Raw genomic sequence first — 24,535 nt, 5'->3', positions numbered from 1 at the left:
TACAATTAAATAAGTAATCACAAGTATTCAAGTAAACACTTACACCCTTATAGATTATATTAACATTATTTATATATGCACAAAAAGAGAGACTCACTCTAGATATGCAGCAACTAATAATAACATCAAGAAGAATTTCAGAATCAAGTCATTCAAGCAACAATAATGCATGCGAGTACATTCTTTGAACTTAAACATTTTCAGCACACAGAGTGACATCAATCAAGGTCAGTAGTAGCACGTATGTATCACCATACAACATTGAGTTTGGAGGTGGCAAGTGTAAGTGTAGAATAGAACACTGTAACACTGCTTCAATAGCCTTTTCTCCAGCAATTAATCTGTTTAGTATTTATTATGCGCACCGGACCCTAGGGTATAAGGGTGCAGAAGGTAAGAAAATGTAGAGCTTACAAGGTCATAGGTTACCAGCGTGTTATACATGTGACAAAGTAACATTTGTAGCAGGCAAGAGGGTAAAGGCAGGCGGGAGCAAGTTCATATATTCATTTAACGTTTGTTGTCATCAACCAGTTGACACATTTTGCCTGAATTTGGTAAAGGATTGTTCTAGTCTCACTGCGACAGGTAGCTCGTTCCACAATTGAGCGGCTTTGACTGGGAAGCTGGCTTCACCTATAGTGGCGAGTTTGAATCGGGGTACTTGAAGGCGATTGGTGTTGGCTAGTCTTGTTTGTCTCATGGAGTGTGTTCTGGTGAATCTGTCCTTTAAGTATTGTGGGGCTTTATTGTATAGTGATTTGTGTGTGAGGGATGCAGTTTTAAGTCTGATTTTCTCATAGGTGGTAAGCCATTTATGTTTCCTTCTCGTTTCTGAAATGTGTTCTCTCTTGGGAATGTTCAGTGCTGCTCGGAGAGCATTGTTTTGCTGTATCTGAATTTTGTTGATGGTGGATTTGGTAGCTCCAATGTACAAGGCGTTACAATAGTCTAGTTTGGAGATTATTAGAGCGCTTGCTAGTGTTAGGCAACTGTGCTGAGATAAGAATTGTTTTCCTGCTCTGATTAGTGTACATGTGTAAGCTGTTGATGAGGCTACGGTATTTACCCGCTTGGAAAATGATACGGTAGAGTCAAGGTATATACCTAGCATTTTTATTTCCTTGGCTACTTGGATGCAGTTCTCATCGATGATGAAGGAGTAGTAGTTTGTACTTAGTTTATTGATGAGGAATGCAGTACCTAGGATGAGAAGCTCAGTTTCATCATCGTTCAGGCATAAGCCATGGGTGGCCATCCATGCCTGAACGATGCTGTAGATTCTGTTCATCAGTGCTAGGTCCTTTTCATAGTCCCCTGTGAGTGGGAGGAGGATCTGGGTATCGGCTGCGTAATTGGCAATAAGAGTGTAAAACAATTAAAACCTTTATAGGAGACAAGCAATGCCAAACCCAGTAAGGTTCAGAAGGAATGCCTTTGGGGAGCCAGGACAGCCCAAGTCAATATGACAGCTCTAGTTCTGATGCAATCTTCTTAGAAAAAGTTAGTTGAACGGTCAGTAGTTCATTGAAGAAAAATCCAGGAGCTCAGGAGAGCCTACCTGATGTGCACAGGCTGTTAGGTCTGCACAAGTGAATTGCAGTAATTCAAAAGGATATAAAGGAGCACTCTCCAAGCTAGGAAGCACTAGATTTGGCTAAAGGTGGTTAAACCGAAAGCCGCACAGTACCTTAGAATTGAAGCAGATGTGTCAGCTGACTTCTTGATGCAGCGATGCAGACCCTTGTTCCTGGAACTTGATCATGGTGACGAAAGGAAGGACTTCTAGCAAGCTTCTGCAGCAACACTGGAGAGGGGCTCTTGCAGCAATGGATTCCACTCGTTTCAGCGGCTCTTTGTTGTTTTGGCTCCTTTTCCTCAGCGCAAAGCGGAACGAATATCCCTGGTTGGAATTTCCTCTGTCCCGAACTCTGGTGAGGGACTCTGGACGAAGAGTTCTTGCTTCTGTAGACTCACACGGATGTATGTGAAGTTTCAGCCGGATTCATCCTTCGGAAGGCGTTGCACTAGTCGATGGTCCAGTTACCTCAAGTATTGGGAAATTGCAGCCCAGGAGGTTTGCAGCGACACAGGGGTTGGCCCAGAATGTAGTAGATCTTGAGGCTAGTTGGTCCCACCAGCCTAAGGGAGGAAGTCGTCCTTGGCGGAGCTTACCTGTCGATTGGAAAAATGGGTCAGCACAGCTGCAAGACTTCACCGTTGCTTTCGCGTTCCTGGGAGGTGTGGCTGGCTTCTCTCTGCGTCGTCTTCTTCGGATTTGATGTTCCAGTGTTTGACTTTGCCTGTAGTCCCAAAACCATCGCCTTATATGCAAAATCCCGTTCATTCACAGCACTAAGCTGTCAATCACACGGGGGGTCGTTCTCTAGGATAGCCACCCACCCAGTTGGAACTGGTTACGGCCAGGCAGGCACACAAACGAAGGTCAGTGAAGTTTCGGGCTCCTCCCTCACTTCCTGCCTTCCCAGACACACTGCAGCCTGGGAGGCCTTAAGGGCTGAAGCCTGCCAAAGGCAAAACACTAAAGGACTCGGACCTGATTCAGAGTAAAAGCCCAGAATCAACTAACAAACAAGAAATAGCGAAAAAAGAAAACGGGGGACATTTTTGGTAAAATGGTCTCCCATTGGTGCTGTACTGCAGCTGATAAAGCAGCCTGCAGATGCATTGCACAAAGGTTGTAAAAACAAACCACTGCCACCGGCAATTCAAGTTAGTGTAACAAAAAGTTACATGATATGTGGGATAAGTAGTTACTATGTAATCACCCCCAGCACTCCACATAAAATGGTGTGTACTGGACCCACACATGGAAAGTAAGACAAAAGTGGTCTACTATTTTCGGAAACTGTAGTTCAAACAAGAAACTTTTAAACATTTAGAGGAGTCCAAAAGTGTTTTGTGTCGCTATATAAAAAGCAGATGCCTATGGAGTTTACCAGACTCCATTAAAACATAAGGAACACAAAATCTTAGTTTGAGAGAAAAGGCAAGAGTGGATGGCAAATAGGCCCCCTCAGTCGGGAAGTTAAAATCAAAAAGGTTCCAGATTCCAGAAAAGGGCTGCGGGTCTCCAAGCTTAAAGGGAATTAGCGCAGAATCTGAATATTCTCCCCGACAGTCTGTATCTGCCTGCCAGCCAGAGACACCTGTTGATTAACAATAGCAACCCAGGGTTAACAACTGGGGTGCTATGGGCCAATCTGGAAGTGTGAAAACGATCCTGCTTGAAGACTACAACTCTTTCACCTTCAAAAAGAGGAAAGACTACCTTTAAGATGGCCCAGACAGGACAAGAGGCTGGGGCGCAGCCAGAGCCCTTCTTCCATTAACAATGTACCGGGAAACATATGTGCTGGAACAGAGAAGTGTTGATGAGGGAGCAATGGTAGCAAGGAGGTTTAAGTAGTCTTGTTTTTTGATATTTTGCATTATTTAGGTGGAGGGGGTTCGGAGAGTGTGGGGTTACAGTCAAGAACACAAGCAACCTTCAGCTTGCTCCGGATGCAGGCTTATACCGTGACGTATAGTGGAGCAACAAGATGTGACGACACACAGTAGCCCAGATGCAAAAGTAACGGGCAGTTCTTAACCATAGTGATCTCATGGAACGGGGGCTCTATTTCTCAGCTAGGAGCGTGAGATGGGAAGGGTGTGCATGGACTGGTTGGTGTCTGGGTAAATACTTATCTGCTGAATTAGAAATTGAAAAAAAGCTAATGAATAAAGTAACATCTTTCTTCTATGCAATTCTGGGCACAAAGCTAACTTCTCAATCGCTATACAAAGCTCATTTTTAAAATCTTTAAATAAAAAGTTTGATCAAAGCAATCATACAAATTCCCTAGATAACGGCAACAGCTCAAATGCAGAGGGGCTGAATGCTGCTTACAAGCTAGTGTTGAATTTAAACTCAAAACAAATATATTCGCAGGACATTCTGTGTTCACTGCGACACTGAGAATACAAACAGCAATCTGTGGAACCTACATAAAGTGACGCCAATTGGGACGTCCGAAGTGAGGGAGGAGAGACAATCATCCATCTGTGGTCTGGCTTCCTCAGACTGCTCTAGGGATGCCGGCAGCTTTGCACAGAGTATGATGCGGTCCCAGTCTTTAAAATAACATTATCTAACAAACGTCACGCTCCTCAATAGAATGGTGTTCAGGAAGGCAGGCACTGCATAATATTGCATGGTCATTGCTTGATGACTTGTTAACTTAGCAGCAACTCATCCAATAATGCAGACTTCGTACTGATGGAACAGAGTTTGACATTAGACTAGAGAAAAACAGGTGAAAAAGCCTAAACACCTCAATAAAAATGATTCTAAACGTTAGGTGCCTGTAAAAGTCGTTGAAGATGCCAAAAACACTTTAAAAAAAACTGACATTTTGAGACGTTATTCAGCTAAATAGATTCAGGTATCATCCCGGTTTCACAGGCTCAAACACCTTAATAAGAGTATCAACTTTTGCTGTGATTTCCATGGGATGCTCGAGCAGCCTGGGTAGTTTAACACGACACAGACCTTTCCTTTAACACGACAGCCTAACTCCCTCACTGCTTTATCCCCGTTGAAAAGGAATGTTGTTAAGCAGCACTAATGCGTATAATCTAGAAACCTCTCTATTTTAAAAGTCAATATATTCGCAGTACATAGATTTTACTCAAAAACAATGTGAATGTGCCAATCGTATGAAAGTGTGAATATGCGCTTGTATTTAGATTTACTGCATCCTATATGTAATACTAGCTCCCAGTTCTGCCACTTACTTGCTTGACGTCTTATACCTAGGACCTACCTTTACCTCATCAACTTTGTATTTTGATCCGTGACATGTGCGAATAAAAGAGGTGTCATTTGAGCGAGATTTATGGGCATCAAGCACAAGAGGCACGTGTGTGTAGGCGAGCTGTTAAGCAGACATCCTCACTGAAACTTCAGCTAAAGAGAATCGGTTCTTTCAAAACAACTGAAATGCCACATGGTAACAATCCAAGGAAAATAAGGTGCCAACAAAATAAATTGGGGAAGTTAAGGTTATATTGGTTGTACAACAAAGCAATATTTCCCACATTTTGGTAGTTTACATACAATCTTAACTGAGGAGCCGGGCAACATGATTCACTTGTAAACTGAAAGTCATTAAGGACCGTTTTTTTGAAAACCTTAATGAAGTCCAACACATTATATGATAAACTGATGAGCCCGCAGAGCTTATCGAATGAAAAACGTGATGCCATACCTTGACAGCCCCACTGTTTGCTTCAATGTAAATCACATCTCCAGTTTCAACGCGCTCCTTCTGCAAACTTTCAAAGATGCTAGGGTCAAGCTGAAGAAATAAAGGTTTTGAGTTACAGTGCCAGTAATTGGAATGGGCATCAATATAAGCAGTTTTAGAAAAAGAATTGAGGATGAAAAAACAACCATAATAGGAGGCAGGCCTTATGCATAGAGGTAAGAAATGAGAACAGACATTTTATGGAGTCTGCAAACCAACACATTTCAAACATAAAACAAAAGCCATCTTTTTAAGTACAACTTAATTTCTCAACATACAATTCATAATTGCAAACATTAGGATTACAAAGGAGCAAAAGAAAAGGAAAAGCATTTGAATATTTTGTTTAGAACAGTTCATAGTGCTATGTAATCTCGGTCTTGGCACCAATTACAGAATGGCTTTCACAGCAAGGAAAGAAAGGGTTGTTAAAGGGGTCTGGCAAAATGAATGTTTTAGTAGATGTATATGCTCGTTTAGTGAGTCAGCAGTGCCACATCCTCAGCAATCGTCTATTTGGTCAGTGTACATCACTTTGTCATGCAGGACTTTACAGGTGGTTAAAGCCTACACTCAAGACTTGCTGATTGGCTACAGTGCTAGAAGCTGTTAGAAAGCCAATGAAGCATAGAAAGTGGACTTCTGTTATGTTCGGATTAAAGCCTGTATTCCGAACTTCCTAATTACCATAAGAGCAGAACAAATGCTCCGTAATTACAATTGTAACCTTTGGTATTGATTAGAAACTATCTGTGGGAAGATGTTTTAGAAGTAAATGTACTTTCATTCCATAACTTATGGATGATTATACAGTGTCACATTTCCAAAGGACTTGTAACTAAAAGATCTGTACTTTATGGTGTGACGTAAATGGACAACCATAGGCTGTCCAAAAAGCAATGAGAAGCAGTTGAATGCCTTAGAGAGGATCCTGCAATTATTATAAAGCCCTTTGGTAAGGGTGGCAATGATTTAGTGTGTGGAAGTGCGGAATAGCTGGGGGAGGGATGAAGGCAATTAAAGAGGACATCTTATTAAAAGTTAACACGTGTTCTTTAAAACAATATTATAGGGGCAGCTTGGAGGGGTGGATCATTAAGTTATTAATCGATAAAGCAGAATTAGATTTCCTGTTCTAGAAATTTCCAACGTTTCAGACAAAAGTAACACTTCTTTAATGAATCATCTGAATAGACTGACCTTCATTTCCATCAGTCGCCAACAGGGCCTCAAGTCATGTTTATACAGACACTAACAATTCCATCAAGAAATTTCGAAGGTATTTCTTGGGAATTAGTCTATTGGTTGTTACAGAGATTCTATGTCAAGACCGGAGGCTCACATTATGCTTCTCTTTCTTTATTAGAACACGTAAAGAAAATTCAACAGCAAGATATTTGTGTGCACCTGAACACAATAAATAATATGCCTAATGAGGTGCACCAAAAAATATAACAAAAATATAACAAAAACACATAAGAGTCTCTGGGGAAACAAGAACTCCATTACCCAGGAGACCTCCCTATAGTTCATCCAGAAGTCGCCAACATGTGACATCAGTCCTCCAATAGATATGAAAATATCCTCAAACAGTCCTGAACATGATGTAACTTCCTCTTTCTTTGCTGCTCACAGCAAGAGAGAAGTACATTTCATGTTCAGCACTGTTTATGAAGCGTTTGCATTATTTTATATCATTGCTTTATATCATTACTACATCATTGGATTTAATATTACGATTATATTGCTGCCGTACTGCAAGTGTTTTTAGGGCGTGTTTCTTACTAGTTAACTTTCAGCTTGCGGCTCCGTGACTTATTTTCCTGGTTTTCCTCCGACGCCAGCTGTTTCCTGCTGGCGTCGGAGACCGCTGTGATACGAAATCCTTGTTTGTGTCTTTAATCTGTTTATTTTCAGCGTTCCAAACAGCTGATGAAAGGTCCGCTGAAGCGGACTCTTGCGCGTTCTCCCAGCAGACTTCCCCCCCCCCACCCCCGGCTCAGGGAAGCAGACACACCCTTCCACTGCCCGTGGCGGCGTGCATGTTCCACCAGGGGAGGCTCCTGCTCTACCCGGTCCTTTCCTCAGAATTCCGGCACTCGCAAACACATTTCTGCTAGGGATTAGAACGGTTTTGCGAACGCGAGCGCAGGAGCCTCTTTCTACAACTATCTTGTCATTCGGATTACCAGATTCAACAGATTTAAAAAAAAAAAAAAAAAGGAAAACTAGGGAGATCGATTGGTCACACGAGAATAAGACATCTGTCCTACATCCACCAGAAACGATAATTTGAAGAAAAATTTAACAGGTGGGACTGGAGTATGAACACCACCCATCTGGCCAAGCTTAGTGGGTACGAGGCTGTAGCTCACGTAATACATAGATATCGGAAACCCCAGCCTTATTTGCTCTTGTGCCCAGTGCCAGACGTGAGGCACTTTATACTGAGCCTTAGGAACAACCAGCTCCCGGTACTTTCCATCACTGGGGGTCGCATGAAGATACAGATTGAAGCAAGAAACTGCCGGATATGCCAGATCGCTGGAGTGCTGGAAACCAGCCGGCACATGTCAATACTTTGCCCTAAACTTGGCCCATATACATGTATTCCTTCTCTAACTGGGTCCATAATTATGAGACCATAATGGAGGAAGACTTATGGATTAGTTGTCTAAATTCTGAGTCTTTGGGACTTCAACTGGCCTCTTTTTAGGACATGGTCTCAAGTAAAATCCCTTCCTTTAGTCGAATCTGGACAGTAAATATGTTGACACTCGATCCGCTTCCCCGAATGACCCAGCGGTTAAATATTTTATTACTTATATATATGTGTAGAAACTTTACCCATTTACTTACTTACCCACTTGCTTACTTTTATCTATGGTATGTTTCTTCTTTTATATTTTGATACAGTACACATGTTTCATGTTTTGGTGTTTATGCCTAGGTCTAATGTTAAGTTGTGTAAAATCCTAACAATTTGGATTATATCACAATAAAGTATTTATTATAAAAGACAACTACAGTAAGAACAAAAGACCATTTACAAGCTTGACTGGGCGAACCATCTCAGCTTGATTATTCTTACTGCTGGGCTAGAGAGAAGGCGTTCAGTAAGCCCAGAAAGAAAGAAAAGAAAAAAGGAGTGACAGGAGTGACATAGATCATGCCAGCTCAGTACTCCCCTCAATCAGATCAAGCTTGGTCTGAGTGTGAGGAAGATACTTGCTATATTGATGAAGTGGCAATGCCAAAACGCCTTCAGAAGGTGCTGGCATCTACTGTTGAGACCAGCATTAAAAAGGCTAACAGATATGCTCCTGCCTATACAGCAGCGTCTGGACACTATGAAGGAGCACATGCCAGAGGCCTTCCCACCACGGAGAAAAAAGACCCAGAAAAGAAAGCACCTTTCAGAAGGGGGAATGTTTTCCGGCTCGTAAGAGCAGAAGCTCTTCAACCCCCCCCTTCCCCTTCCCCTGCCCCCGAGCCAGTCAGAACCAGCCACTGCGGCCGTATCGGACACCTTCTCCAGGCTAAAAAGAGCCTTTATGAACAGGAAGGTAACCCCTTCCTATGATGGCCCCTCTTAACCCGAGGAGGACAACAGGGGTACTAGACCCTCAAGCCCGGAGGGAGATAGACAGGGCATGGAAGACGACCGAAACAGAGGTGTGTACGACGACCACTATCGCACCTCCTTAGATGAGGACATTCAAATCGTGGGTTCAAAACCCTCAAGCTCGGGGATTGTGGCAGCCCCCATCCCAAAGACAACCGGGAAACAGTCTCCTTCAATGAGGATGGTCACGCCTGAGGATCTTGTACATCCCAGATCCACTGACTGGGAGCCGTCGTCTGGGACAACTGAATACATCTTGACCAGACAGCGCAAGCCCCTCGATAAAGAGGTCATAGCCAGACTCCAGGCCAAATGCCCCAGTCCAGAAATTCCAGACAAGGTGGCTCCAACTCCAGAGCTAGACTCCAAAATGATGACATTTTTTGGAAAAAATGTGAAGGACCCTAGGAAAGGCATCGACCGCGCCTGGAAGTCCTGTCAGGACAAGGTCCTGGACGTCACTGGTCCCCTGGCAAAAATCTTGGACCTGGCAGAAGCAGCCATCGACACAGCCAACCCCATTGACCCGGTGATTCTCGTGGGTTGGGCCCAAAGGGCCCTCTGCCTACTAGGAAATGCCAGCTGTGCTTTATCAACCGAACGTTGAAAAGGCATCCTGTTTAAAATCGACGCAAAGTTGAGCAAATTAGCGGACACAGTCAGGTGGCTGCTGCCCAGGGCTTACTTTTCGGAGATCCCTTCATGAAGCAGATGTCAAAATTGTCGGTACCTTCACCGCATTGGACAAAGCTCAGGCCTCCATCAAGAGTCTCTGATTCTAAAATTTTCTCCAGGGCCGGTCAAGGTCGCTCCTCCAGCCGTTATTCCTTTGATAGAAGACCTCAACACTCCAAGGATCAGCAGAATCCCTAGCAAGAGCGCACTAATACCTTCTTTCCTTCAAGAGGGGGTGGAAGAGGGCGTGCCTGGAGAAGAGCCGCTAGATATCCGGCCCAAGAACAACATTCAGGTCAGTGTACTCATAGCAGCGCCAGCGCCGCAAGCCCCCATAGGGGGGAGGCTAGCCATCTTTGAGAGAGCTTGGGATACCTTATCTGGGTATGCTTGGGTCAGGGACACAGCTTGCGGTCTGCGCCTAGAGTTTTTTGCGCAACGCTTTGAAGCCTATCGCCCGCCCCTATAGTGCTGTCCGAAATAGATCGGATAGCATTAGACAGCAAAATACACAGCTTATATCAAAAGCAAGCGATTTGCCCCTGCTCAAGTCAGGGCGGTTTCTTCAGCCCCATATTTCTGGTGCGCAGAAAGCAGATGGTGCGGCCAGTGATAAATCTAAGAGCATTCAACGATTTTATCGTCTACCGCCATTTCAAGATGGAAGGAATCCACACTGCTCAGGGACATCTTGAGACCGAACAATTGGCTCATGCTCCTGGACCTAAAGGACACTTACCTCGCAGTGCCCATTCATCAGGCACACGTAAGATATCTGAGGTTCTCATGGGGACACCGAGACTGGGAGTTAACGAGTCTTCCTTTTGGGCTCTCCTCAGCACCTTGGGCTTTTACCAAGCTTCTAAGGCCCGCAGTAGCTCATCTAAAAGAACAGGGCGTCCGGCTAATAATTTATCTGGATGACATTATTTTCATGGCTCAATCTCAAGAGCTAGTAGAACAGCAGACCAGGCTGGCCATAGACTTACTGCACAGTCTCGGCTTTCTCATAAACTGGGAGAAGTCAATTATTTGTACATCCAGGAATCCAGAATTTCTGGGGTTCGTAGAGGATACCCAGAATTCACAACTCTGTCTCCCAGCGGCCAAGATGCACTCCACCAGACGGGAGGTTCGCAGACTCCTGCAGAGGAACATCATTTCTCTTCGAGAACTAGCGAGAGTAATAGGTCCACTATCCTCTTCATCCAGGCGATATTTCCCGGTTCCCTTCACTACCGAGAGCTACAGAGGCTGAAGGGTAAGCCTCTCTTACTCCCAGCGCCTGATACTTTCGCCTCAGGCGAGAATAGAGCTCAAGTGGTGGCTCACTCACTCGCATGGAAGCCTGAAACGGCAGAGCCATCTTCGGATCCACCCCAGATATCCTCATCGAGTCAGATGCCAGTCGCTCCGGTTGGGGAGCGAGATGTGGCTCGGTAGCCACGGGAGGAACTTGGTCTTCCCAGGAACTGGAGATGCAAATAAACTGCCTGGAGCTCCTTGCGGGCTCGTTCGCTGTTCCTTCCTTTGCCAAAGACAGAGCGAGTTGCTGTATCTTGATGAAAATGGATAACGTTTCCGCAGTAAGATACATCAATCATCTAAGTGGTACCAAATCACGTCCGCTAGCAGAAATGGCCAAAGACTTTTGCATTTCTGTCTGGAACACCGGATCTCTGTCACGGCAGAATATCTTCCGGGTCTCAGGAACGTGGTGGCGGACTGGAACTCCCGTCATGTCATGATGCCTACCTCCGGGCATCCGGACCAAGCCCATCAGACCCTGGAGCAGGCATCCAGATGCTTACTAAAAGCCCAGCAGCCCCGGCTAGGGGCTGTCTGGGTACAGTCCTGGCGCCATTGGCGCCAGGCTCATGGAGGAAATCAGTCCTGGCGTCATAGGCGCCAGGCTCATGTACATTCCTTACCTCATGCAGACCATGCTGCAATGGAGTTAAGCCAACGTGAGGCCTGAATGGGACTACTTTACTTCAGGGACTATTTTTTTACTCAGGTGTGGTTCTGGGGGAACTTCTTACCTGGGACTACTTTGAAGGCTATTTAAACCACGCCCGAACAGCAGCACATGCTTCGTGTTATTCTGCATCCAGCAGCGTAACGCTCACCGTGCCTGCAGTCAGCATCCAGTCTTCTGCCACGCCCGCCTCAAATCCAGAGCACCTAGAAAAAGAGGAAAGAAGAAGGAAAGGTTAGAACACAGACATTATTTTAATTCCTTACCCGATTCCGGATCCATCACGTCTTCGAACTTGGAAAGGACATTATTTCTGCACGCATCGCAAGCTGCAGCGCCGCGCCATACTCACCAGTCCTCACAGCATTTTTCGATTCAGCGCTGCCTCCATCATTTTCTTCGCCGAACTCCAGCATCTAGGGGACAAAAGAAATATAAGGCGAGCCGAGAGAGTCAACAAATACAATCTTTTTACCACCATAGACTTACCTGATTTACCACCGGAGGCATTGTTCTTTAACATCCCGCAACTTCTTACGCCGCACCTGTAAGGAGAGAGAAAACAACAAGTTAAATACACGCATCTTTTACCGGACAGTGTTGGGTAATACAGACTCTTACCTGAACGCCATCAGCTGCAACAAGACAATCTTCTCTTGGACCCAGCTGCAACACAAGAAGGGAATGGGACAAGAGTGAACATCGGACATATTGAACTCTTTGGACTTTATACTTACGGGTTCTTGCCAGGAACCTCAGAGTCAATATTCATCCAGAACTCTTCCAACGCCTTCGAACCAGTGAAGTAAATGGTATCTACGCGCCCCTGCATTCCACGCAGGATGGAGAGCTCATCATTCAAAAACATAAGGTGAGATTACTGAAAGGGAATATCGGAGGTGATTAGTGGGGAGAACAGTGGGGTGCCATTACTAGAATCCACAGAATTCTCCATCTCGCCACAGGTGGCTAAATCCCTTTCTCCACTTGCAGGAGAATACTTCTATGGGTCAAACAGACGAGATTAGGCAGGCCAGTCCAGTCAATCATCTCTGCACTACGCTTCACGTTGGAGGAGACCGCAGCTGTCCAGGTCCGATCGACGCCCCTGTGGGAGCCAAGTGAGCGTAACACGTCATTACGCCGACTCCAGCAACTGGAGGCTCAACAGAGACATCATTCTCGGCCTCCAACAAATCTGGGGCCCCATGTCCAAGGATCTCTTTACCTCCCGCCTCAACACTCAGCTTCCAGTGTTTTACAGCTGGAGACCGGATCCAATAGCCTCTGCAACAGACGCATTCCTGCAGCTTTGAACAGAAGGAATTCACTATGCGTTTCCCCCCTTTACCATGATAGCGAGGACCCTGGCGAAGGACCATTAGGAGCAAACAGAGCTGGTCCTCCTAGCCCCAGTCTGGACCTCTCAGACCTGGTATTCAGTTCTTCTGGAACTTTCTACGCATTTTCCAATCCTTCTACCCCAATTTCCAGATCTTCTATTTGGTCCACTAGGACAAAATAACCCCCTGCTCCTCAGCGGGTCCCTGACCCTGGCTGCTCGGAGGATTTCAGGGCGAGATGGAGAATTCCAGGCATGTCGCCCAAGGCGATCAGTCTCATCGAGGAGAGCTGGGCCCCCGTTACACAAAAGATACTCCAACTCTTGTAGCGCCTGGAGGACCTGGTGCCAGGGCCAGGGTTTTCACACGGTTTCAGCACCCATACAAGAAAGAGGCCTTACCTACAGCACAGTTAACGCCTAGCGCTCAGCGATTTCAACAGGCTATCACCTTGTTCGCAGATTGCTAAAGGGTATTAGGCTTACAGTGCCGCCTCTGTCTCGTTATGACAAGCTTTGGGGCATCAATAGGGTACTCAATCTATTTCTTTCATGGCCAACTAACGAGGAGTTATCACGTACGGCTCTCTCCGGCAAGCTTACTACTTTGCTCTAGACGTAGCAGGCAGGACCTTTTCTCCTGACGGTATTGTGTTCCACATACACAGAACTAAATGCGATTCAAAAATGATTTCTTACCCCGCTTTTAGGGAACAACCCAAGCTTTGCTTAGTCAAATGTTTGAAGACCTACTAAGAGGTAACAGCTCCCCTCAGAACCTCTCCTAGCGGGCAGCTACTGATAGCTCTTCGCAAACCCCACAGAGCAGTTTGTGCCCCTACTTTAGCACGCTGGTTGCGTTGGACTCTAGCACAGGCCAGGATAGACACTCTTGACTTTGGCACCCACTCCGTGAGAGGGGCCGTGGCCTCCAAAGCCTTCCAAGTCGGTGTCCGTTTAGAAGACATCAGGAGGATGGCTGATTAGGCAGGCGAGTCAATCTTTAAACAGTTCTACCTGAAGCCGGTAGATCAGCCTGCATCAATTGTTTTAAGTAAGCTTTGAACAAGCATAATGTGAGCCTCTGGTCTTGGCATAGAATAAAGATTTTCCATAATAACTTACTAGAAAGTCTTAATTCTATTATACACACAGAGTCGAGCATTATCCCACCCGGTGAGAGAAAATAGCGGCACATATCACGCTTGAGTGTAATTATGTGCATTGCTATGGATTATTGGTAATTTGGAATTTATGTATACTTTTCAGAATAACACTGATTTTCTCTCCCTCCCTGCAAGGGGAACTAGGGTTGTCATACGCATGAAGTAATTCTAGTCTTTTATCTCTTTTGCAGCGCCTGCAGACAAGCCCGCCTGACCTGTAACTCGACTCTGTCTCCTTCTATAAGATGACTACAGTTGCAATTCTAGTTACTGATTCATGGACAGCCAAGTTTGCAGCCTCGAAAGAGTAAGTTATATCATGTTCAGGACTGTTTGAGGATATCTTCATATCTATTGGAGGACTGATGTCACATGTTGGTGAGCTCTGGATGAACTTTAGGGAGGTCTCCTGGGTAATGAAGTACTTATTTCCCCAGACACTCTTATGGACTTGTCTGATGTTTTTTCTTGTGTTTGTTATATTTTTTGGTGCACCTCATTATGCATATTTATTGCGCTCAGGTGCACAAAAATATCTTGCTGCTGAGCTTTCTTTACGTGTTCTAACAAAGAAAGAGAAGCATAATGCTCGCCTCTGGCACTGCTAGTGATACCCACAAGATAATCAGGCTCTCCAAGTGCTAGACATGACAGACGCTCAGGCCTAACCCTCAAAAAGGTGTAGTGGGGTGGTTCACAGGATCTTTGTTAATACTAAGCAAGAGAAAATCCTCACACTATATATTTTATAACAATATAATCTTTATGCATGAAAATGCAAAACGAAAAAATAAGACAATCACCAACCACAGTGTATCAGGTAAGTTATACAGTTTGTAAAAAGCGGTCTTTCGAGTCCAACGACAGTCCTACTTAGAAAGAAAAAAGCAGTAAAACATAACTAATTAAGGTTCTTTCTAGGCTGGCAATTTCAAGAGAAGACCAAGGAAAACCAGTAGAGCGAAAAGGCGCAGTCATGGCGGAAGAGAGACACCTGTTAGCAATAAGTATTAAAATTAAAGGCTTTGTAAGTTGTTTACCATAGGTTCTCTAAGCGGATAGCTGCAAAAATGTTCTTTCTACAGAAGCACTTAGCCTGCAAAAACACAGAATGTCCTTATTAGGATTCAGCTGTCCACACGTGCTCTCGAAGCAAGGCCCAGAGTGTTATATTAGCCAAGGAGCAGTTGCGTGAAGTAAGGTGAAACCCTGGCTGGAGTTAAATTTTAGTCCCAAGTCAATGGCCTGTTGTAATAGGAGTTGTAAATGTATAAAGATGTGCCTCTTGTCAATGGAGAGCCAGAGAGAGTAGGAGACTCAGATGGTCGTTTGTAAAACCATGCTGGGCACGCTTAAAGCAGAATAATTCTGTCCCTCTCAAACTTTGAACAATCTCCTGTGCTGGTATTTTATTTATTTTAAGTTATTTGTGAACACAGACAGGCATGCTGAAAAGTAGTTTCCCACAAATTGGCAACCCCAGATGGAATCTCATTGCAGTTCAGATCCAGCTGGACCAAATATGCCACGGTCGGAGAGAAGGCAAAGGTGGGGATTCGGGCGTGGAACGCACTGCAGTTATTTGGACAAGAGTTTTGCAGCAGCCACACCTTCACTCACGAGCTGACCTCTTTGACACGTTGATCTCTGGAGAGACGATATACACTCCTGGTGAAGCACTGGCACAGAAGACAGCAGAAAAAAGGATGGGACTGTTTCATGCACAGAATGTGATGATTTAATGATGTACGATCTGATGCGATGAAAATACAATGTATTTTCTATGGGAACATATTGTTAATGGCCCATAGAGAAATAAGCATGTAGACTGCATTGATTGTAGGCGCACTGCACTTAAGTGGGACATTTTCAAAGCAGCTTTGTGACTACAAAGTAGGACAAAAATGGGATTGCAATGTATAAGAGCGGACCGGAATTAGAAAAACACATACCTTTTCGCATGGAAGGTACATCAGGATGCGAATTAATGATTAGGAGAGGCTTGGGAGTAGTGTTTTTGCAAATAAAATTGCATGAATACACTGCCAACAACCCCGATTTACAATTCCCAGTCCATATGTCTTTTGACCTAGAAAAAATAGGATATTTAAGGGTGATAAGGCCATTAGACCCCCCACAATGGGAAACGTGTAAACAATGGGAAGCACAGTTAAAAATGTAAGCCACAATCTGGGAAAGAAAACACGCGCATATGATCAGAAGCATGACAAAACATTGGGATGAGAGAGACCGCGAAGATACGAGGATTAAAAGGTGTGTATTTAGCCAAAGCTTGCCCCTCAGGCCCGACACCCAAATCAAAAATGACCTTAGAGGAGGAGACCGATGAATTATCAGAATGTTTAATGGTTAAAAGGCCTCCCCTATTGGATACCCGCTGCTAAGGCGGTCTTATCGCCACCTCATAGCCACAGGACTACAGCTCACAACACGAAAACAGCAGAAAAAGGTAGTGTTAGCATGGATAAAAAATGGGGTGGTACGAGTAGAACACGCTAAAGTGTGTGTGCCACAGCAACGAGATACGCTTATATTTGCAATAGTACAAAGGCTATGCAAACAAATGTAGCCGTTACAAAAAATGTGAATGAGAACAATGAAGTGCACCCCTTGCCAGAGGACCATGAGGATATAGATTAAGCCATGCAAGAGTATACGCTTGATTCATGCATGTCCTGCAATAGTGTCAACATTTTTTATTGTGGATCATAAGTGCCCCTTCAACCGTTTCCAATGAGAGAAGTGCCTGGGTTTGACACTGATAATCCGACGCACCAGGTACATGTTCCCTGAAATAGGATAGAATTACTGTCTTTTACTAAAGATTATCCAGATATTAGACAAAATCCAGTTCAGTAGTACACCAAGACAGACCGGGTAGTTCAAACACGTCCACTCACATTGGGAAATATCGATCAGTTTTCATGTATTCTGCCAGCAGATATATGGCGCCAATGCAGAATGCACGACAGTTTAGAACTTGTGAAAGTGGGAAGAACTTACAGAGGCAGCGAATGAAAAGGGGAAGACTGGGGAATTGTCCAAAGAAAGATGTTCTACCAGAACTACTGGCAACATGTACCCAGCAAGTGGTTCCCCGCAAGCAAATGAATTGGGATACATTGATTGCTTGCAGACAGGAAGAAGGGGAATCAGTTAAAAGATATTCTGCGTTAAAGGAAGTAGCTTTTACCTTGTTTAGTGGAATGTACATGGCTATTTCAGAGGGGGACAGAGCCTTTTGTGCACATTTTGTAGAAGGATTGTTGCCTCACCTAAAGACGGATATACAAACTGAGAGGGCCATTGGAAAACCATGCTGGGCACACTTAAAAAGCAGAATAAACCGGTCTCTCAAACTTTGAACAATCTCTGGCGCTGGTGTTTTATCTAAGTTATTTGAGAACACAGGCCGACACGCTGAAAAGTAGTTTCCCACACACCTTTGTGTGAAAGTGCCACAAGGAGCAACTCCTGTAGTCCTCAAGAGTTCATTGAAGATGACTAGGTCCAGCAATGAGAAATATAGAAAGAACACATGGGTGGAGAGGCCCGAAACTGGAGTGCTTCTGGGGAGAGGTACAGGAGGCCCAAACCAAGGCCTTTCTGGACAAGGACGTCGTATCACCGGAAGAAGTCCTACTGGGGTTGGATGTGGGCACAGAGGCAGGGGAGAGGTGGGGCCACAGAAAGTGAACTCAGACTGTCATGCTGCTAATTTGTCAGAGGTGGAAAGGGGTTATGTTTAAGACCAGTACAAAAAACGAAGAGTCAACAGTTTAGGAGGAAGATCTTTGATAAGGGTAATTATTCTCGATCCAGTGATCCCAGGTCAGTGGTTGGGCCCACTGCAGTCAGCAGCTGCCAGTGGTGCAGTGTTCCCATGTCGTCCTTGGGCACAGGATACGGCTTCAGAGGATGGCTCTACCGTTCAGCAGCCAGACATGAAGATTCAAGCTGCAGAGGTTCGGGTGCAGGACACTCCTCATTGAGTGGGAGATGCGGTCTGTCTTCTGCCGAAGATGCCAGGTGGTGGCAGGGGAGAGAGGGTTCGGGGCCACGTCCAACCACCCAGGTACCACGTTGTGGGCCCAGTCTGGAGTGATCAAGATCATTGTGGCCCCGAACAGACGTAATCTCCTGAGAACAGGCAGAATTAACAGGATCGGCGGAAACGCATAGAGCAGATCGAAGTCCCATTCGACCGTCAGGGAGTCCCTCGGAGCACCTGGACGAGGAAATAGAACACTGGAACCGAAGAAGTCTACCTAGGGAGTACCCCAGAAGGAGAAAACCTCCTCTGGAACTTCTTGGCAGAGCTCTCTTGTAGGAAGTTGAGGACTGCATGCTGAGTGTGTCTGCTAAAGTGTTCTCTTTGCCAGCCAGGTGAGCCACAGATACCTGCTGTTCTCCAGAACCCAGAACCACCATCGCATTCTTTCTCTGAACAGCGGCAAGGAGCCAAAACCCCCCCCCTCGAGGTAATGCATGGCTACGGCACCCCCCCCCTTGTTGAGGTAATGCATGGCTACAGTATTGTCAATCAGGACCAGTACCGATTTGCCCCTAGAGCTGTAACAGACTGCAACGCTGACAGTTGTTACGCCGCAGTCGCTAAAAGACATCTGAGACGTCTCGACCAGTGCTTCAGAACCACCGATCAGCACGGAGACATCGAATCCCGAGTCGTGGTGTAGGCTAGCCGGCAGCTGTCCGTCCTGCTTCGCTCACCGAACTGTTTGTCCGCTGATAGCAGCAGCTGTCTCCCGTCTTCAACTCTGTTGCAGAAGCTGTAAAGCTCCCTGAAACCGACTCCACCCCGTCGAGCACCAAGAACACCTACAAGCACAAGGTACATTGTGGTTCTGTCCCACTGGTCCTTCTCTGAAGACCAATAGAGACATTTTACGATCCATTGCTCCCTTTGTACTGAAACCAATTATCCTTGAACTGTTGCGATTATTTCCTATACCAACTATCCTCCGGTCAGTATCCAGAGTGCATCTCTTTTCCTTCTTTGAAACGGTCAGTCCTCTGCATTCCTTTACAGGCTGGGTTGTATTTTATAGTGTTGCTAGAACTGTGTTGTGATGATAATTAAGTAGACATTTTTATACAACCTTTTTTGGACAGTCCTTTTTATGATTGGGTAACAATTGTATTTTCGCTGTGTTGCAACTAACGATCCACAACCTGTTGGAGATAAGCCTGCCGTTCCATCCACGTTACCAAAATTGGACAAGGAGGTATTTTGCATGTGTTTCCAATCTGTTCGGATGTACTAGAGGTGTGGGGCTGATTGATGATTTGGAAACCGATATTCATCCCAGGACCACTGGTGTCCCAGAGGTTTTTCCGTCACACCCCTCCCCTTGTAGGGACGACATTTTCCTTGCCCGCTCAAGGAAGACTGACCTCTACCCCTCTGGGCATAAGAGGCAAAAAGACGAAAACCTCTGCCCGCCGGATGAAGTTTCTCCACAGCCAGCCCCAACAACGTGTCTATCGCCTTAGAGGCCTGGTACTTTGAGTGACTCATCAGCGTTGGTGCCGAACAAGTTCATGCCATCAAAGGGGATATGTCCAGGAGGTTCTCTTGGACGTGAGTGGCAAACCTGATGTCCTCAGGCAAGAAAAGCGCCTCAAGACAATGCTGGTAGCCATCCTCCTAGCAACGCAGTCTGCGGTGTCCAGACCAGATTGCAATAGCTCATGTGAAACCTCCGTAACATCTGTAACAATGGCCAGCAAACCGTCCCGCATTTTGCCTTCTGAGATGTGCTCCGCCGCCTCTGTCAATACTGACCAGAGACCAAAGGAGAATTTGGCGAATGCACAAGAGGCGTTCATGCACTGAAGACCTAGGTTCAAGGAGCCGGAAAACGTACCCCACGCATCTAACCCTTTGCTATCCAGGAACGACGATAGAAAAGTCGTGGACTTCAGGTTCGCCCTAGCAGCCTGTAGCACCAAACCCTTGAGAAGCGTGGTCAGAGAGGAGCAAGGGATCCAAAGGCGCCGGTCTGTGCTTCTTGGCCAGGTCATGGTCCACTGAGGACTGATGCTGGTTAGGCCCACAGATCCACCACAGGCCCATCCACTGCCTGATTGAAAGGCATCAAGATCTCCTTCTTGTGACCCTCGCACAGAATGTTGCACGGGTCATATTGAAAATCTTAAGGCCTCACAGGGTTGTCTACCTTCGCCATCAGGATCTGAAAAGCCGCCTGTGGTTTACGATGTGTGGCAGCAAGCATCATGCCTCATGTTGACCCCTGGCAAGGTGTCCAGGCCACTTGCTTTCTGCAAGTCGTCTGCCAGGTTCACCAAGTCACCCTGTAAAACTCATCGGGTCAGACTCACTTCTTTTGGGTAGAAGGGCTCCAAATATGAAAAATGCCCTGCTTGGGAGCTGGAGAAACTCTTTGACCGACATCCGAAGTCAGACGGTGCGCCCTCTTTATTGAGATCTAGTAGTGTTGCACTGCGGACTCCCTGCAGGCACCTCCAAGCGTGGTGGGTTCCGTTGGCTCGGCTGAAGCCAGAGCAGTAGACGCGGAGGCTGAAGCAGACGGTGCTGCAGCCATCTGGCTGCAGCTGCCTGTCCTTAGAAAATATGTAGAGCATATTCAAATGGAAAGCCTTCCATTCCTCTGGTGAAGAGTATTTGGTGAGAAAACGTACCTGTGGACCCTCTTTCTCCTGGGCTTCCTTGGAGTGGGGTGGCTCCTCTTCTTCGAGGACAAAGGCGAGTGATGCAGATAATACCGCTGGGCGACCACGACCTCTTGCAGTGCTCCTTTTTCTTTTTGTCCTTCCAGATTAGGGGCCTTTCCATGGTACTGCGCTCCGTTGCCAGCAACCTCAAGCGGGTCCGCCTAACCTTGCTCTCCTTGTGGAGAAAGGAGAACAGCTTCGTGTTCTCGGAGCATCTTTGGGGGCATTACTGGCACAATGCCCAGTCTTGCACATCGTGGCCTTCATCAAGGCAGTAAAGGCATATGCGGTGCGAGACCGACATGGACATTTGGCACCCACAATCTGTGCAGGGTTTGAACCCTGAAGACCTAGTCTGATTCAGCATCACGATAAATGCTCAAATCAATTAAATAGCTAAAATAGTGGTGTGCCAAGTACTGAGCAGAATGTGCAGAAAAAGGAACTAAGGTAACGGGTTACAGCACCTTTATATATACACACTGGCCCAGAGGTCAGTCCGGCACGGGGAGTGTAGAGGCGTTGGGCAGAACTGAACCGCCCTGCCTCCCTGGCAGCGGAACATTTTCTGAAGAGCAGCTGACGCTGGGAGATAGACGAGGAAAGCTGTGGGAGGAAGGGGAGTAACTTGAGCTTGTCAATAAGTGGCGGCGACAATGGAATAATTTGTTATGGACCCTATGTAGCAGTCGGCCAACCCAAGGAAAGCGCGTAGTTCTCCTTTGGTTTTGGTACAGGTGTTTCTTGTACCACTTTGACCTTTTGTGAGCGGTCAGTAATGCGAGGCAGACAACTATCATTTTTCTCAAGATTAGACATTTTATTCAATTGTTTTATTTAATTTAATAGATTTTTTAGTACGCGCCCAAGACAGTACCAAAGTTTGCTTCCTAAGTGGGGGGCGTGGCTAACCGCCATGTGAAGAGGACATTCGCTCTGTGCGCTCCGCCTGATGCGACCATCATAAGCTGCCATTAACTACACTTTTACGGGCCCCTGAAGCCCGCAAACCGCCTCACTGAGGGCTGATACCCTCCTGCACCTGCGGGCCAACTCCCGTGGTTCTCAGCGACCGGCTTCGCCTTATAGACCGTGCGACACGATCCAGCGGATCGGAGCCAAAATGGCGGCTCCCTCACCCAGCTCGGTGTAGCGGCCCGAACTCTAAGGCCGCTTCCGCGCTGCAATGCCCAAGCCGCCTGAGTGCACAAACGAGAGGAGGAGCACCCAGGATGCAGAGCCCAGCCTGATACGTGCGCAACCCACCGTGACTTGGAACCGTGAGCCTGGGTGTCGTAGGATCTTCGAGGTGAGCGGGGGGGAACAAATCCAACTGCTATATACCGGCTGTTACCGCTGGCCCACACGAGCTGCCCCCACCCTCCACCACCCTACATATGCACGGTGTCCTCCTACACGAAGCGCCCAGCAAAACGTAGGAGACTCGCGGGTCGAGCCCTAACCACTACATCTGAAACCCTGAGGAGCGGCCCCGACGAACACTGCCGGATGACACGGTCTGGCCCCTGAACACTAGCCATCCATCTGGGCCTCTGGAGCGGCCTATAGCATACCGCTGCCCTCTACCACAGCTTCCAGCCGGACCGGGCTGCACAATAGCTCAACCACTAGCGCTGGCACAGGGAACTTACGGCCTCTCTGCCTCATCACACCCTAGCCACCCCTAAGCCCGCGCCAGGCACAGTGAAGCGCCTGTAGACCAGTTGATATGTCCACCAAAGGGGCAAGGGCTAAGCAACGCCAGACCACCATTGATACCTTCACGGCGGCGGGGCCCACAGCGCCTGAGACCATGAACGGGGCAAACGCTGCAGATCTGCCCGACCCTCCCTCAGGGCCAACAACTGAACCAAGCAACACACAGATCCTCGAAGCTATCAAACTATCGCAAACGGCCGTGGAACATAAAATTGACGCAGTCGCCATATACCTGAGCCTCCTACGCCAGGACGTCCGCTCTTTGGCCAGCAGGGCAGATACGCTGGAAGCCCAGGTCCGCGAAAACACTGAAGCCAAAACTGTGCTCCTCAAAGATGTAGATGCACTCCTGCAGAAAGTGAAAAACCTGGAAGACATGGCCGAGGAGGCAGAAGGGCGCGCACGCCGTAACAACATTCGCCTTCTGGGCCTACCGGAGGGCATTGAGGGATCGGACCCCACGAACTACGTTGAAAACCTCCTACTACAGGAGATAGGTGCAGAGAAACTCTCCCAGGGTTTCACAAATCGATCCCTCACCTCGAAACCTCCCGCTGGTAACCCACCCAGACCAGTGATAGCAAAGGTACTTAATTACAGGGACCGTGAAACCATCCTCGCCTTCTCACGATCAGGCGGCCAGATTTGCAGGGGCTCAGCCAAAATATCCATCTACCCGGACTATACCTTTCAGGTCCAAATGAAGAGGGCACTGTTTATACACACCAAAGCTAGATTGAAGTCTGCCGGCCTACGCTACATGCTCCTATACCCCTCCAGATTGAAGGTGATACGCAACAACAAATCCTATCTCTTCGATATCCCGGCCGAGGCTCAGGACTGGATGGCCAGTGAGCAGATCCCTGATATCGAAGTTAAGAAGCGACAACCACGCCGAGTCTCGCCCCTCAACGGCTACACCTTGACACAATGACTCAGGGGCCCCACCAAGTAACGGCTACACACACCGCAGCTGACTTGATTCCTCGAAGCGGGACGCCCGGACGAACACTCTCCTACCCCCTGAAGCTCTTTCTTGTTAAGAGTACTTAAATACCCGCCCGTAGGGCACCAAGCGACCGATGCACGGTCTAAAGGAGCGTAAACGGGACTGTCATAGTGAGGGAGACCTTGCTCGACCCGTTTTATGTTTGGGACGTTCAAAGTTATGGGGGGGAGGGAAAAAGGGAGTTGGCAAAGAAGTTAGGTGCCGGATTCGGGAAAAACCAATCCCACCAACAACCATTGCATACAGCACGGATGAAGCATTGTCCCTACGCTGGATGGGTTTGCAGTTATCGAAGCAAAAGATAAGCGACGCAGGCGCAGGCACCTTAGTCGGGACCCACATCCAAAAACCACCTAGACCTCAAATGAGCTCCACGTGCCTCTCGCCACCTGCAAAGCCTCCTGGTAAGCCTGAAATGGACACTGGATCCCCTGACTCTTATGGCTGACTCAATAAAAATCATGACGTGGAACGTCAGAGGCAGGAACAGCTTCGTGAAGCAACGCCGCATACTCGCCGACATCAAAAGAAGTAAAGCTAGAATAGTCCTACTTCAAGAAACGCATTTAACGTTGGACAAATTGAAGGCATTGGCCAAAACATGGCGTGGAATTCTGATAGGATCCTCCTACTCCTCTTATGCCAGAGGTGTCCTGATTTGGATAGACCCCTCTGTCCCCTTCAGATTAGTAAGCTCCAAAGTAGATGACGAGGGTAGGATGGCACTAGCGTGCGGCACAATCGAAGGCAGAGAGATATGCCTAATCAGCACCTACGCACCTAACCACGACGCAACAGCTTTCTTTCATTCCCTATATTCATGTCTCAGCCCTTACAGGGACAACACCATGATATGGGGAGGCGACCACAACTGCACCCTAGACCCCCTAATAGACAGGTCAGATGAAAAGCATACACGCCCTTCTCCGCCGGCCAAAATACTATCCAGGCTGTTACAGCAGCTACAACTC

The 24,535-nt window shown here is 46.9% G+C and overlaps 1 protein-coding gene across 1 annotated transcript in view; it reads right to left on the bottom strand.

The window, feature by feature from the left end:
- RUVBL1 (RuvB like AAA ATPase 1) overlaps positions 1 to 24,535 on the bottom strand; it is a 396,640-nt gene that overhangs the window by 198,101 nt on the left and 174,004 nt on the right. The window contains exon 5 of the mRNA XM_069643365.1: positions 5,274 to 5,363. Coding sequence (XP_069499466.1) covers positions 5,274 to 5,363 — 90 coding nt within the window. The remainder of the gene's footprint in view (positions 1 to 5,273; positions 5,364 to 24,535) is intronic.

Source organism: Ambystoma mexicanum, chromosome 2p, assembly GCF_040938575.1.
Source record: "Ambystoma mexicanum isolate Mex_15411 chromosome 2p, UKY_AmexF1_1, whole genome shotgun sequence".
In the NCBI taxonomy this organism is placed as follows: Eukaryota; Metazoa; Chordata; class Amphibia; order Caudata; family Ambystomatidae; genus Ambystoma; species Ambystoma mexicanum.
The sequence above is the reverse complement of the archived record's forward strand: the minus strand, read 5'-3'. Positions and strand labels throughout refer to the sequence as shown.